At 37.1% G+C, this 17189-nt stretch overlaps 1 protein-coding gene across 23 annotated transcripts in view; it reads left to right on the top strand.

The window, feature by feature from the left end:
- DST (dystonin) overlaps positions 1-17189 on the top strand; it is a 495141-nt gene that overhangs the window by 398180 nt on the left and 79772 nt on the right. For all 23 annotated transcript variants that reach the window (XM_032140288.2, XM_032140274.2, XM_032140272.2 and 20 more), the window contains one exon: positions 1732-3203. In XM_032140288.2, the coding sequence (XP_031996179.1) occupies positions 1732-3203 (1472 nt within the window). The remainder of the gene's footprint in view (positions 1-1731; positions 3204-17189) is intronic.

The raw sequence follows: 17189 nt of genomic DNA, 5'->3' as shown, positions 1-17189 counted from the left end.
AGAAATAGATGTCATATATTGCCTATTTCCAAGATGTTGCCAATAATCCAGGACCTCAAAGAGACTCTTCCCCACTGTTAACATCAGTGAAGAAGAGGATGAGTACAGGAGCTCAGAGGGCAGTTTTGTGTTCATAGGCACATGGAATGTTAGGGTCATTCTACACACATAATCTGTTGGCAAAATTGACTGCAGGAGCTCAAAGGGCAGTTTTGTGTTCATAGGCACGTGGAATATTAGGGTCATTCTACACATGTAATCTGTTGGCAAAATTGACTTCCTGAAGGCCTATTAAAATCTCAGGTACCCCAAACTGGTATTTAAAAGATCTAAATGTTTTTTTGCTATATGAAAGTCTTATTTTGCCAGAAAAAAACATGAATAGTTAGTAAAAGGCTTTGCATCATCTTCTCATCTGCTGTTACTTTATCAATTCTGTCACAGAAAACTTTTCTAGAGAAATGTGCGAAAGAGAGGCATTTGTCACTATTTTCCTCTCTCACTGTGGCTATAATTCTGTGGCAGATGTGTTGATATTTGTCAGAGGTAGCAGTGGATTATTAGAATTCAGAAAGCCCTGATGAAGAAAGACACATTTTGTTGTTAAGTTTGTTCTGTTTGAAAAGTTTCTAGTTTCTTGCACCTAGTAGATATTCAAGTTATGCTTTTTAATTGATTGGATTTACTGATCACAGCAACTGTTTCAGACTTATTCCTTTATTTGACATGATATTAACAATAGTAAATATCAGCTATTATCATTATTATTCTTAATGGTATGAACACTGTTATGTGATAGGTATTAAACTAAGAGCTTTACATGTACTATAATTTAATCTGTACAATGCCTACTATTAATATTGTCAATTTACAGTGGGAGAAATTAGGCTTAGAGGTTTAATCATTTGCCTGGGGTCTTCCAACTCTGAAGAGGTTAAACCAAGATACTCATGTAGTTTTTATGTGCTACATTATGTTGCCTCCATAATATGTAAAAGTCATAGACGTGGCCAGGAGTGGTGGCTCACGCCTGTAATCCCAGCACTTTGGGAGGCTGAGGCGGGTGGATCACGAGGTCAGGAGATTGAGACCATCCTGGCTAATACGGTGAAACCCCGTCTCTACTAAAAATACAAAAAATTAGCCGGGCGTGGTGGCGGGCACCTGTAGTCCCAGCTACTCAGGAGGCTGAGGCAGGAGAATGGCGTGAACCCAGGAGGAGGAGCTTGCAGTGAGCCGAGATAGCGCCACTACACTCCAGCCTGGGTGACAGAGCGAGACTCTGCTTCAAAAAAAAAAAAAAAAAAAAAAAAGTCATAGATGCAAAAAAGTCTTATTTAATAAGAGGTGGATTATTTATCAACATAATTGAGAACTTTGCCATCATCACTTCTCCATACTGGAATAGAGAAGACACCAGCACAGCAGGCGATGTGTGGCATGACCACTCCCTGCACCTTGATGCATTTTTACTTATTTCCTTATTCTTTGTTTTCTCCTCTCATCTGTCTCCTGCATCTTTTCTTGATTGTGTATTTTCTTGTGCCTACCTCTTGCTTCTTTTCCCCTCTGTCAATAACTTAAGTTCACTTGTAGTTCTTATAGTCAATGCTAAAAGCCCTTGCTTTTCAACAATTCTATGTATTCATTCAGAGATTTTTATTTTGGGTTTTCATAGATTAAATTAATATTTTGATGTAAAATAAACGTATCTTGTAATTTTATTTCTAGAGAATCATGTCCAGCACCTTCAGTCAGCCTGTGCAAGCTCTCATCAATTTCAGCAAATGTCTAGAGATTTTCAGGCTTGGCTGGATACAAAGAAAGAAGAGCAAAACAAATCTCATCCAATATCTGCCAAACTCGATGTCTTGGAGTCATTAATTAAAGATCATAAAGACTTTAGTAAAACTTTGACTGCTCAGTCTCATATTTATGAAAAAACCATTGCAGAAGGTGAAAATCTGTTATTAAAAACACAAGGGTCTGAGAAGGCAGCCTTACAGTTACAGCTTAATACAATTAAAACCAATTGGGATACATTTAATAAGCAGGTGAAAGAAAGAGAAAACAAGTTAAAAGATTCATTGGAAAAAGCCCTTAAGTATAAAGAGCAAGTAGAGACTCTCCGGCCATGGATAGACAAATGCCAAAACAACCTGGAGGAAATAAAATTTTGCTTGGATCCTGCTGAAGGAGAGAATTCTATTGCCAAGTTAAAGTCTCTGCAGAAGGAAATGGACCAACACTTTGGTATGGTAGAATTACTGAACAACACAGCCAATAGCTTGCTCAGTGTCTGCGAGATAGATAAAGAAGTTGTTACAGATGAGAATAAGTCACTGATCCAGAAGGTGGACATGGTCACTGAACAACTTCACAGTAAGAAATTCTCTCTGGAGAGCATGACTCAGAAGTTTAAAGAATTTCAAGAAGTTTCCAAAGAATCTAAAAGGCAGCTTCAGTGTGCAAAGGAGCAGCTAGATATCCATGATTCCCTGGGATCCCAGGCTTACAGTAACAAATACCTGACCATGTTGCAGACTCAGCAGAAATCACTTCAGGCCTTGAAGCATCAGGTAGATTTGGCTAAAAGACTTGCACAGGACCTTGTGGTAGAGGCCTCAGACTCAAAGGGAACCTCTGATGTTTTATTACAAGCGGAAACCATAGCTCAAGAGCATAGTACACTAAGTCAGCAGGTTGATGAAAAGTGTTCTTTCTTAGAAACCAAGCTTCAGGGCATTGGGCATTTCCAGAATACCATTCGAGAAATGTTTTCTCAGTTTGCAGAGTTTGATGATGAACTGGATAGCATGGCTCCAGTGGGGAGAGATGCAGAAACATTGCAAAAGCAAAAGGAAAGTATAAAAGCCTTTCTAAAGAAACTAGAAGCCCTCATAGCAAGCAACGACAATGCCAATAAAACCTGCAAGATGATGTTAGCCACAGAAGAAACATCTCCTGACCTTGTTGGAATCAAAAGGGACTTGGAGGCCTTAAGCAAACAATGCCACAAGTTACTGGACCGAGCCCAAGCCAGAGAAGAGCAGGTTGAAGGGACAATTAAGCGTCTTGAAGAATTTTACAGCAAATTGAAAGAATTTTCTATTCTGCTCCAGAAAGCCGAAGAACATGAAGAGTCACAAGGTCCTGTTGGTATGGAAACGGAGACAATTAATCAGCAGCTTAACGTGTTCAAGGTAGGGAGCTCTTCATTTTTACCAAGTGTTTTTATTGTCAATGAAGTTTCTAATTTGTTTAGAAAGGAGATTGCCTATTTCGTAGAACCTTCTAATAATGATTGTCGTACAATATTTGAGCCGGAATGAGCATATATGGGGGTAACACCCAGGCAGGTGGGGCAGTTACAAGGTCACTGGGGATTTGGGCCTTTGTGGGATAAGGCCTGAGATAAAATCAGACCAAAGGGTGCTTGGCAAAGTTCCAGGCAAACCAGAAACTGACATCATAGGGTCCATTTCTGGAGTTATTCACAATTGCCATCCGTGGTGACCGTGGCTGTGGTTTGAACTCTATTGTAGATGTTTATCTCCCAGCATTTTCTTCAATGGTGAATTATCGTCTTTTCTGCCCTTTCTTTTTATAACTATCTTCTCATCCTTCTTAATTTAATTTCTTCCACAGACATTTTTCTTCTAAAAGCTCATATTTTTAAAGGTAATATGGAGTTCCATGTTGTAATCTGTTTCATTAAACAAAGATCTTAGGCTCATGCCCCAAAGGATTAGAGGTGAATTTTTTTTATTGCATGATATAAGCTCCTCAGTGCCAAGATGCCACTCAACAGTGATCAATGACACTTAATGAATGAAACATTTGATAAAAATGGTGGGCCAGTTTCTGTGTCATTGGATTTGGCCTTATTTATGATAGTGAGAACAGAAGTCACATCTATATAGGGGACAAAGATAGGTTTATCCCTGGAAACAAAGGGTCCTAAATAGCAAGCAGTTTTCTATATGGAGCTGATATAAACCTTTCGGGTTTCACAGCTCCTGTTATATTTATGAGGTGTGTTTTACTGGCAAAGATATATTGCACCATTAGTGCATAAAGAATAAACTAAGACCAAATAAAAACGGTTTATAAAACCATAAATTATTTTCTTTGAGAAATGAATATGAATCAAATGGACTTCCAAATTCTGTGCAGTTATGTTTGATAAACTCTTTCATTTGCTTGTCTTTAATAACATTATTTAGATGACTGAATCTTGAAAAATACCTTCTTTTTCTTTGTATTGTTATTACTGTTATGATTATTTGCAGTTTATTAAACGCCTTTGAAGCTCAGTTCCTTCAAGGCTCACAAATCTGTGATTCTGTATTTAGTTCTTGCTTCTTGAAGGTGAAGGAAACGTCCTTATTGGTGACTTGACCTCCTTCATTGCTCTGTCAAATTTTTGTATTTCCGATTTGCAAAATAAAGATTTCATATGAGAGAATCCTCTATTAGAAAAACATAGTTCTGTGGCAATTGCTGCATCAAAGGCTGGGAGAGATCTTGGGAGCAACTCTTCCTTCGTCAGTAAAGTTTGGAATTCTCTCTAGAACCTTGTCAGCACCTTAAAGATTAAATGACAGTAACCAAGCACTGTTTATACTAATGAAATTTAACCACATTAAGTGGTTAAATTGTGAAACATTGTGATTTCTTTCGGTTTCCTGTGCATTTGTTTAGAAAAAAGACCTTCATTTCTCTTTGCTGTTTCTAACTACTTGTAAGACAACGGACAAAGTAATAATAACGGTGCTGCTACTTTGCGGGTATCTCCCGTTTGGTGTTCCCAAGTACAGTGAAAAATGTGGCTGTTCATGTGGAGAAGTGAAAGTAAGAAAAAGCAAGAGATAGGAGGAGCTTTCTCACCATTGCACTGAAAGTGTTTTGCAAACTGAAAAGCCCCAAATAAGTAACATTACCATTAATAGCTACAGAGATTGTTTTATTTGATTGTGAAGAAATATAGAGTGATAATTTCTCCTAAAATAAACCATTTAGCATGCTGTGTTTGTTTGCTTTCAGATTGTTTGGAAAGAGTTGATTGATTTTATTGAAATTCAGCAATAAAGAACATCATGGCATACTTTCAGTATCTTGAAACCCAGTGACTTGAAAAAAAAGTTTTCAAGTAGACAAATACTCTGCATTTAGTATATTCCAGTGCCATAGGTACAAAAGGACAAGAATATGATTATGGTAGCTCACACAACCACTAATTCCATTTATCTGTGTATGTGTGTGTGTATTCCTTAAAAATAGTAATTACAATAATCAACAAATCAATTTATTATGGGCTTACTATGTGTCAAGCACTATTTTAATTTATCTTTAATCCTGTTAACAGTCATGAGAGGTAGGTGCTATTACTATTCTGCATCTTATTATAAAGAAGCCTAGGCTCAAGGAGGTTAAGTGACTTGTCCAAGGTCACACAGATAGTGTCAGAACCTGATTCTTTTGATGGAAATGATGCACTGCTTTGTGTAAACTTTATTTGTCACCCACGTTTCACATCTGGTATTTTCTCTGGGGAATTTTCTAATCATCTTTGCTGTAGCCTAATTTAGACAGCCTGAATAGCCAGCCATTGTTCATTTTAATCTAAAATACCAAGAACACCCACTTAAGGAACATGTTCTATAAAACTAGCTGCTATGAGAAATATGAGATGAACATGTAAAGCGGTCTTAGAAATTGATGTTATGTAGGTGCCGTGATATGATAAGGGTGATGATGATGATGATGATGATGTTGATGGTGGTGATTCCAGTGATCACCACTACTGCTGCTACTGAGATGGAGCCAAACATTTCATTGTTTTAGTGATTCTATCTTTCTTGGTTAAAGTAGTAAATTGACTTGTTTACAGTTCAGTACTTAATTTAGTTTCTGTTGGGCCTTAGACTTTTGTTAGACATTAGTTTTAACATAATTTTTGGAAAGTTTTTTAAACTTTTTAAATGGAATGATTTGTATTGAGTGAAAAGCTAGTTATAATTCCTGAAAGTGAAACAGAAAAGTAGTGAAGGACTGAGTCTGTCTTACTTATCGACTTTGAAATATAATCTAGTTTGACATTAATCTATCTGGTAGCTTTAGTTTAACCTAATGTTACAGATAAAATCCTATAATAGTTTTTCTTAATACAAAATAAACTGCCTTCTGAGCAGAACTGAGAATAATAGCTATTACCCAATTACTCAGCAGGGGTGCCTTATATTCACTGGACCCATAATAGAGGATTTAAAGCAGGTTTGATAGACTTCCCCGATTCTGTTTTTCTTTCTATAGTTTAAGAAATAGCTGTTAATCGTTACTTGAGGTTTTCTTGTAAAGACAAGGACAAAATTCATTCATTCATGTTTAAGATACCAATTCAAACATAATACTTAAAGCAAATGCTATTCTAAACCAAATGTCCTAACTCACTCAGTGAAAACTATCCTGAGATTTTGAAAGTAGGTTGGTGTTATCTTTTGTGTTAGTTAGCTTGACGTTTTAAAACTATTTTGATTATATATAAGTTCTGTTGTACATAAGTTTTTCTACTTCTAAATACTAGTCATTGGACTAACATGTCTGAAGGGTGAGGTGTTTTCTATACTGTTGGTGAGTTAGAGTACCATTTTCCACTTACACTTATTTATGATTACAGTTAAATTCTATGCACACTGTTATAAATTGGTGGAATGAATAGCAGGGCGATTCTGTTGTCTCTAGGCAGGAAGAAAGAAACCCCTTTGGTGTTCCCTCTATCCCTACTCCTATCTGAAGATGCCTAGCTCAAGATTATCTTCAAATCTAAACCACATTATTAAGTAACATTAATATTAACACATTATTATTTATCAAAGACATGTAACTGACTATATACAAGGAATGCATCCCAGTAATTCCTATTATGTGATTAACAGCCAATCGGGTCTTCTGATCATTATGAAATAACCATTATCACCATATTGAATGATTTAATTTCAATGGAAATCAAAGAAACTTGATGCTTTAATGAGTCCTAGCTAAATCTGTACCCTCTCCACCTCTATCTAGGCCAAGCTTGTCCCACCCATGGCCCAAGGCCCACCTGTGGCCCAAGATGGCTTTGAATGTGGCCCAACACAAATCCATAAACTTTCTTAAATAACATTATGAGATTTTTTTGCCATTTTTAAAAGCTCATCAGCTGTCATTGCTGTTAGTGTATTTTATGGGTGGCCTAAGACAACTCTTCTTCCAGTGTGGCCCAGGGAAGCCAAAAGATTGGACACCCCGATCTAGACCATTGTGAAAAAATGCCTTACCTCAGAACCTGCTTACAGTTTATTTCGGGCCACTCTGTTGCTGCCCCAATTGTAATTCATTTTGTCCCCACGAATGAATACATCTCCACTACAATCTCTCTGAAGATTTCTTTTTATTTTCAAATGGACATCGAATTACATTGAGCAGAGGATTTTTAAGCCAAGTTGAAACCAGAGACAAAGAGCAGAACATATGCCTAAATATACTGTAATAAATTTTCTCTGTCCAGGTGAAGGCATTGTTTAACCCAGGCATCATTATTTTAATATTCGGTAAACTAAAATGCCAAGTAGCATGGGGCTAAGGAAGACAGGCAGTTTGAGCACAAATTCTTATTATGGTGTTTATCAAATGATCTAAAAACAACCTCTGATGTCACCACATTGAAAATCAAACTGTCCAAAAACTGCTTTAATAGTACTTTTAAAGTGTTCATATTGTTACATAGAGGTCAATGACAAATTATTCTCCATTTTTATTAAGAATGGGGAAATTAGATAAAACTGTTGCCGAAGAGGTTTTTGTTAGGGAAAATTCCTTAATAGATTGGATTTTTGTTAATGAAGCTACATTAGCAAAGGGGTTGCATGTTCCCTTCCTCTGGTATTTTTAATGGTGAAAATATTTCCACTATAGACACTGTAACTAGATGCATGGCTTTTATAGGAAGATCACATTATTTAATAAACCCAGAGCAAAGCGGCATTTAACAATTTTAGGAAGAAAGAATACTCCATATGCTGGTCAAGAGAGAAGCCCTACTGAGGCAGAGACCACACCTAGCTATGAAGAGGTGGGGCTGATCTGCTGTGTGGTATTATTAACACCTCATATTCTTATCCACACAAACTAGGCGTAACAGGTGGATACCCTCTTTTTCACGTGATACAAGGTATATACCATACTTCTCGGAAAGGGCTGTCAAAAGGGAGCTTTGCAGCATGTGTTCTCTTTCCAGTTTTGCTGCTAACTGATGCTACGGCCCTTTCTGTCACAGAGCTCCTCTTATGTTTTATTCCTTCCTTTGAGATTGAGGAATTAAAGTTGGTTGTTCTGAAGGCAGTTCCAGCCAGAGATTTTATAATGTAGGATTTTTTGGTAGTTGTTTTTTTGTTTTGCTTTTACCTTGATAAACCTATATCACCATTTTAGAGTGATCCAACAAAAGAGCCAAACTGTGGTATCTGCTGTCATTATTATAGGCCCGCCTTCGATCAAAGGAAACCTTCATAATGTATTTTATTAATATGGAAAGTTGCTTAAAGGTGTGTGCAAGAGAGAGACAGAGAAGAATTTGCCTTGTTATGAAATTATACATTGGTTTCTTGAAAAGAACATTTGACTGGTAAATGTTTATCTAGGTCTCTAATCATTCATTAATAACAATGTGGGATAAGGAAATGCTATGATTTTAAATTAAGTGAAAAGCGTCTGGAGCTGCCCAAGAACTGGATACAACAAGAAAATGTCTGTGCTCACAGATCCTTTTCTCACATATCTCCAGTTGTCTTCATTTCAAGCTTAATTTCTTTTGTCAGTATTTTAATATGAAAAGTATTTCCAGATTTTGTTTGGTTTTTGTTTCTCTGAAGAAAATTGAATAGGGCCATTAACATGTGAGTTGCTTCTGCTTGCTGGATAGCTTTTCTTTAAATGAACTTTTTGACATTTTATATATATATATATATATATGTGAAATATGTATATATTTCAGTTAATAAGATTTATATATAGAATCATCTTCTGTTACATAGAATTTTTTTTCGCTGTCACCAGAAAACCTCATTGAAGATGTGAGAAAGGCATAGTCTTAGTATTGTAGTAACTTACGGGAAGAAGAGCAAGTGCTCATTAAAGATGTTAACTAAGGTTCACATCAAGATAAACTCCTGTCAAGATCAGTTGGTGAATCTCTTGTTTCTAAATTGGTTTACTTTAGGGTCAGAATATTCTACTTTCTTCTAAATATAAACTATATTCCCATGAAATAAATAGTTATTGCATATTCATATGATGTATATCTTTGGAAACGTTTAGCCATTTATGTGAAGAAATTTAATAGTTTGAAAACTAAAAATATAGTATGCTTTCGGTTTTCATTAGCTAATGACTTATTTGTTTTAGAAAGAACAATTGTTGCTCTTAATGCCTGTTTATGTACTTGCAGCACAAAACGCATATCCCTTGTTTGACTTCTAATCCTGATTTCAAGAGCTATCAGGCCAAGAGTTATTCATTGGTAATAGTGCGTTTACTTACGTAGACATTTTTCACTTACTGCAGGTTGAACTTAATACCTCCAGTCCTTCAACACTAAAACCTCCATGCTTCAGCTGATAAAATTGCTCTTTTCTATGAGTAAATAATATATAAATAATAATAAATGTGAATGATAAAACTTTTCTATGATGTACATTGTTGCACTTAGTGGGAAGACTTTTCAGGGACTTTCCTTTTAAAAGATTTAATTAAACTTTAGGAATATAAAATGAGAAAATGTTACTGTTTTGCTTATAATTCAATTAGTAGTTGCGTACTTTTCTGAAATCATCTGCTTTAGTAGATAGTTTAGCTGGATTATCTCTAGTAGGCTACATAAAGTAAGTAAAGCTACATTTTGAAAATAGCATTATGATTTCTGTATTATGAAATAATAGTGTTGGCTATTTTTCAGGAAAACTTTACTTACCTTATTATGTATTTCTCTCATTATGAAAATGTGAGGGGGCTGGGCACAGTGGCTCATGCCTGTAATCCCAGCACTTTGGGAGACTGAGGCAGGAGGACTGCTTGAGCCCAGGTGTTCAAGACCATCCTGGGCAACAGAGTGAGACCACATCTCCACAAAAAATTTTTAAAATTAGCCAGGTGTAGTGGTGCGCACCTGTACTTGGGAGGCTGAGACAGGAGGATCGCATGAGCCCGAGAGGTCAAGGCTGCAGTGACCTGTGATCGTGCCACTGCATTTCAGCCTGGGCGACAGAGCAAGACCCTGTCTCAGAAAAAAAGAAAATGTGAGGGATCTAGATATCATGATTAATATTTAACATGGTTTAATATATCTTGATTTTATTAACATTAGAGACTATAACATTTATAGTAGCTGTCTAAACCAAATTTTGGAGGAAAAATAAACCAGTCTGGTTCTGCTCTATGTATGAGCTCTTACCTGCCATCCAGGTAAGACTTTGGAATGTGATTTCAAGTAACAAAGATATATGTAAATTATTGTGACAAATTTTAATATAGTAGTACAAATCTTAATGTGAATCAGTATAAAAATCAGTTCAATAAAAAAGAATTTAGTTATTAAATAAATGGTATATACTTGAACATAATTAACTAGGGAATATTTTCCCATAGCACTGTTTACTTCTGAACTGTGTCATGGCCATTTTCTCATTCACATTCCCACTCTAGTGTAAGTGGTGTAAGGACAGTGGTGGCTATGTCTTTACAACATCATTTTTCCAGTGCTTACATGTTGTTTGGCAGACAGTGAGCGCTATTTTTTTGAATCATTTAATTTATGAATGAATTATTTGTGCAGTTTTAAAAATGTGCTACCCACCTCAAATGTGAGGTTATGTGTTGCTCCTCTTAGCTTTTCATAAGCCTAGAATAATATTGTGCTAATGATTCAGAGTTAGAGTCTAAGGTGAAGTGAATTAGAGCCATTCTTTATTATGAAAAGTTCTGTAAGGATCTTAGAGTGTTTAGAGAAAGGCACTCACAGATCTCAAGGAAACTTTATTATTCATATTGCCATGAATAAGTGGTTTTCTAGGCTTACATATCAAGAGAGCTGCAGCTGGGAGTAAGACTCTTGGTCTCTACTATTTCCCAGCCTAGTGCCCAATCCACTGTTCAAGCGTGGTAAGTATGAGACCATTTTTCTTTCTCTTATCAGTGCCTTATTACAGCCTGTGTGCTTGAACACCACAGAATCAGGTGCTTGTTGAAATATTTCACGTCTTGAACATGAAAAATTGGCATTGGTATTGTGATGTTGATGGATATTTTTAAATCTCTTTTTCTTTATAGATAGTCATATATCTAGTCAACTTAATGATGGCCACATACTGAGTTGCATCTAATAATCTAATCATTGTTGAATGGATGAGTTACCGATAGAGTTTTCATTATGAAAAGATTTTTTTAAAAAAGATTCAACTCTTAGGTTTATAGAATGAATATTGAGATAATGTTTTCTCATTAAAGGCACAAAAGTTTCCTCCCACATCTTTTCTGTAAAATTAACAAAGAAAGTATAAAGTTGTTTTTACTAGAACTGCCTTCTTCATTTGGAGTGAGCATAGTTTTGTTCATGTTCAAATGATTATTCTGTGAGATTGAAGAAAGACCACTTCATTTGTAACTCTGATACACTGACGATGTTTCTTATTTTGTAAAATAGAGAACGTTTAGATTTTAATTTAAATAAAACTATTAAATTTCCTACAAAGACTAAGAGTTGGCTTGCTGAATTTATTTTCAAACAGTATTTTTAAAAGGTGTTCAGTAGATAAAAATCTGTGGAGGTGATTTTGTTTATTAAATATCTGGAGTCAGTGAGTACCACTCTTGGGCCTTGTGTTAACCTCAAGAGTACTGTACGGTTATTAGTAACTACTAATATTCATGTCAACAGTGCTGAGAGCCCCTCACTGGTAGGAATACTTTACTCTGGAGAACAGTTAGATTTGAACTTGGGCTTCAAAAGGGAACTGCAAAACACTCTCGACTTCGAAGCAGATACTGCTGAAGCATCAGATTCCTCAGTGTAAAAGTGTGGTTTCCACTGAAGGATAGGGACCTAGGTAGCCCCCCTTTTCCCATTTAGTATTCAAGTAAGTGCGGTCTCCGGACCTTCACAAAATAATTTCTTCGCGGATCTCCCGGTGCCAGGTTCTGCCTCCGCAAGCCCTACGGATCCCGTCCCAGTTTGAAGTAGTTGGCGGGGTTTCCGCGGTCTTTGAACCTGAGCTGCCCCTCTCCCCCGTGGCCGGACTCGGCCTGCTTTGCGCTGATGTCACCGCAAGCTGATACATTGCAGCCTCTCGGCTTCGAGGTACCTCCCACTGAAACCGCTCGCCGACTCCCGGGAAGAAGCGAAGAGTCAGAAGAAAGATGACTGCGAAGTTAAGTCACGGGAGGGCGTAGCACCGAAGTGGTAGAGAGCTGCGGCTCCGGAACGCCCGGCAGGCCCAGGGACGCAGCAGATGGTGCCTGGAGAGAGAGGGCGTTGCTGCAAGCGCCCTGGCTGGAGAGGATGCCTGCCCGGCGCCGTGCTGCCCTGAGGAGCCGCGGACAGCGCCGGAGCTCCCTGCCGGAGTTCTCTTTCTGCTGTCTCCACCGCCACCGTCTCTCTCTAGCCCCAGCTGAAATGAAGGCCACACCGCGGCCACAGAACTTGGTTCAGTTTCAAAGGCTAATGTAGTCCCTGGGTTTTCTGCTGAATGTGAATTACGCTGCCTGTGCCTTAGAGGAAGCCGCGGAGCTCTTCGTTGCTGCAATTGCCTCAGGTGGAATAAGCCTTCCTAAGGAGGACCAGATAAGATTCTTTGGAAATGGCTTTTTTTTTTTTTTTTTTTTTTAAGAAGCTTAGTACACCATGCTTTCTGTTTACTTTAAACGGTTGCTGGATTGTACTGCCCTGGGTGTCTAAAAGTCCGGTATTTTTTCTTTCTTCCTTTGAGTAGTTCTGAATAGCATTGAAGAAGCTTAAAACAGGAAGAAAACCTGCCTTTTCAATCAAGTTTATTTATAGCTACTCCCCCCTCCAAAAAAAAAAAAGTAAAAGAAAAATGTAACTTTCTCATAACGTTAGACTTAACTTATTTTTCTCTGAAGATTTGTTCTGTGCCTTGATGTGAACAATACCAGGTCCCTGTGTTTGTCTTTTAAATTTCTGGAGCATGGTTTATTTACTAGAATGGTAGAGTTCTGCAAGCCATCTTTAAGTGGATTACAGTTAACCAGAGCTCTGCCGAAATTAACATTCAGGCTGTTAAAATGCTTGCTCATTTGGAAATTTTAATCTGGAAATATCAGACTAAAAAGGGAAATGGACTGACAATGGAATGTTCTGAGTGTTTGAGCCACTGTTAAGTGTGTGTTTGTTTATTTTCTGTGTTTTGGAGTATGTGAACAGGAACTCTGGGAGCTGGGAAAGGTGGACAAAGGAGATTTTTGTTCTCTGTTATTGATGCACTTTATTGTTTAGAATCATCCTAAAATCAACCAGGTAAAAGGATAAGTTGCATTTATACTGATGCACTGCTGATGACCTTAAACACCTCATGTATTATGACATATGTTATTTGAGCGTGTGTCTTTATGGTAAAGACACCCCATAGCTCTGTTCAGAAGTATACTTTCTTGAAAGATGCTTTATCTTATTTCTTATCTGTGTCAAGAGCTGCAATATTTGTTTTAACTATCTGCAAAATGGGGAAGCCACTCAGCAGACCAGACTGTTTACGTCAGAATCCCCCATGTGTAGGGAAGGGTGAAGAAGAGGAGGACCTAAATATCGAAGACTGTTACGTCCCACAGCGGTCAATCTATGATACTGTTAGACTAAATGAACAGATAGACTCTGGTTCAAAAGGTAGTCTATCTTCCAGGCATTTTACAGATCGAACTTTACCCTACAGTCACAGAACACTGGAGGTTAGTTCTTTATGCTCTAATGGTGCCCTTACTTCTTCCAGTGTATTTGAGCTGAGAGGTCGGGAAGCTAACAAACTAGATGAAAAGATGATCTTTGATGCACTCAAACTAAATAGTGATATCATTCGAACCACAGGATTACCTAAAGCCAAATCTCATGCAGAAAAGAAAGAGCATAGACGGTCATGGCGAATGTTTGTCCCGGCCAATTTTGTGGATTATGCAAACAAAAGTGAAAGCTCTTTTGTTGAACCTACTGATATGTCAGATGCTGTTCTCAAGGCCAGCAAGTGCAGATGGGGTACTAATTCTCTCACTTCAGAGGAGGATGACTCTGGCTTATGTAGCCCTCCAGCAGAGAGGGAAGAAAAACAGGGCATTTTAACTGGAGACCAGTCACGAATTAAAAGTTTGTCTTCTGCTGAAGATATTCTTGTAACAGACCAATACAGACCATTGTTTTCTGTTAATTCCATTAGCGAACAGAAAATCCCACTGCTTTCATGTCAAAGTGCCCACCCTGATGAAAATTTCAAAATGATTTTACATGATGTTTCTCCACTAGAGGAAGCAAAACGTGTAAATGATCAAAGGGAAATCCACGATGAAAATTGTTGGCTGCAGAATAATTTGAAAGAGAGCCCTGTGAAGTGTGACCCATTAATTATGCCAAGAAATAGAGAAAATGAGCATATTTTTAACCTTGGAGAAGAGAACAAAACATACGGACCTGGAGAATCCCAAATCACAGCACAAAGTAGGGAACTCTTGAAGGATTCCCCTCAAGATTTAGATCTCTCTCACACAGATCTAGGGGAGAGTGATGTCGATTGTGGTAGCACCAGCTTAGTAGAAAATGTGACAGTTTTGACACAGTATGACTCAGGAGAATGCAACATTGCATCTAAAGAGGAAGTGGAGGCTCCTCTTTCTGCCCAGGAGAGCGAAATGCTCTATAAGAAGTACTCCCTGAAATTCATATCAGCAAGAAAGAAAGCAGCACCCAGAAAAACAGGGGCCCAGGCAGGAATATTGGACACAGTCTGCAATGGCTTTCAGTTGGTTCAGGTAATTCATGGAAATATGAAACTCTGCAGTGTCAAAAGTTTGTGGTTCTGGTAAAAGTTTGTGGTTCTGTTTCAGAGTGGTCACTAGTGTTTCTAATAATAATCAAATCCACACTTTTGGGGGTTTGACTAGCACCCTGCAAGATGCCACATATTGATAAATGGATAATTATAACAAATTAATAGGGACTGTTGTGGAGAAGAATTGTTATTCCCAGCTGTTCAGGGTCCTGTTATTGATTGTACAGATGGTGGCCATTCCCCTTCATTTAGAAGGCCTCCACTGTGAATATATGTTAATGTTAGGCTTTTACACAAATTGTGGTAAAGACATTGCCATTTAAGGGCCATTATATTGGATTTATTAAGCTTGAACAGGCTTAGTCATGAAGGTACAAACAGTATTATATTATTATGGCCTGCAAAGTACTCTATCCACATTAAGGACTTTAAAAAATATGTTTAATATCTCAGGAGCTCTGCCTATGAGAGTAGAGTTATTATGCTGTACTTTGCAGGCATTATAGCTCTCCCAACTTTTTGTGAGTGGTGAATGAAGTAAGAAAGTAAAGGGTGCAGCCTTGTAATAAGTAGAGGTTGCTTGTCAAGCCTGTAATTTTTTTCTTCCCACTCAGATTGAAGTTCAGCTATTTTGGTACTTTTACTAAACTCTTCTGGTAAACTTTGCCTCAGAGGTAATTTTATTTTATTTTAAACTTCTCTTCATGCTTGTGTGCTGTGGATTAGATTAGGGGGAAAGGCTCTCTTCATAGGTATTTTGTTAACATTGAGAGATAAGGAACTTAGACAATATCAGAACAATTCCTCTTCTCAGTCTGTGAAATAATTGTTGTTGTTAGTTATGCCGTTTTCTTAGACATGCAGTAAATGTCATGCTAATTTAAAAGCTTAGCAAATTAATTTTTTTCTGTAAAGGATATTTCAGTTTATTTGTAGAAAACAATTAAATCTTAGGGGAGTATACACTCTTTAGTAGATCTTTTTAAATCCTTAGTATATTTTTGGGGGCACTTTAGAAAATTATCAGATTTACCTAGATCTGCTCTGATATATACCCCTGAAATTAATTTAAAACCAAGATCAGAGGTTAAGGCAATTTAATAGAACATTATTGTTATCCTTTTGTCCTGAAAACTATATAAGAGGGAAAATAAAACGTTTCCTTGAATGCTTATTTACAAGTTCCTGGAATTTAAAAGGTAGCAGTTTTTGTACACCCCCACCCTCCGCCCCCACTTTTTGGTAAGTAGTAAAACATATCCAAAGCTATTAGTCCTAGAAGTTATAACTTAGAAAGTGGTATAGAAATGAAATTGAATTATAATGCCAAATTCTGTCTTTAACACTTTGTTGCCAAGTTTCTGTTTACATATTTGATAAATTTTACCTTTTTGCAAAATTATGGAGACTTCCTAAGTTTTTCCTCAATAATTTGGGCGAATCTTATAATTTATTTGATTATGTGTAATTGATTTTTAAATATTTATTATTGTTATGTATAAACTGCCAGTATGGAAATTGTCTATATTTTCTGTGGAAAAGGCAGTTTAAGTTTTTAGCTAGGAGGAGATTTTAGAGAAAATGATCATTAATTTGTTTGCTGTTCTCTAATTTACTCATATAGAGTAACACAGGAGTATCCTGTATGCTAGGCCTTAGACCAGAGCCTGGAGGATTTGTCTCCTGTAGCCTCTACATCTTTCAAAGTTGTTTTTCAGACTGCGTCTGTATTTTTTTTCCTGAAGTGCTATTTTAATATGTGCCTTTATTATGTTTCCATGTATTCTGATTAACTGTCCAATCATTGGTATATTTATATAGTGCCCTTCAGGATAATGACTCAGAATCTCAAACTATGTTTTACCTTAATATCTATGCGAAACTTTCCTTCCTTAGTTCCAATAATTTATTTTCCTCATGGCATCCTCCAAGCCCTATATTAAAAACATATTATCTATGAAAGAGTTGGCTCATACCTGTAATCCCAACACTTTGCAAGGCTGAGGTGAGAAGGTTGCTTGAGCCCAGGAGTTTGAGACCAGCCTGGACAACATAATGGGACCCTGTCTCTACCAAAAAAAAAGTATTTCTTTTAATTAGCTG

Source organism: Hylobates moloch, unplaced genomic scaffold (assembly GCF_009828535.3).
Source record: "Hylobates moloch isolate HMO894 unplaced genomic scaffold, HMol_V3 SCAFFOLD_20, whole genome shotgun sequence".
In the NCBI taxonomy this organism is placed as follows: Eukaryota; Metazoa; Chordata; class Mammalia; order Primates; family Hylobatidae; genus Hylobates; species Hylobates moloch.
The sequence above is the reverse complement of the archived record's forward strand: the minus strand, read 5'-3'. Positions and strand labels throughout refer to the sequence as shown.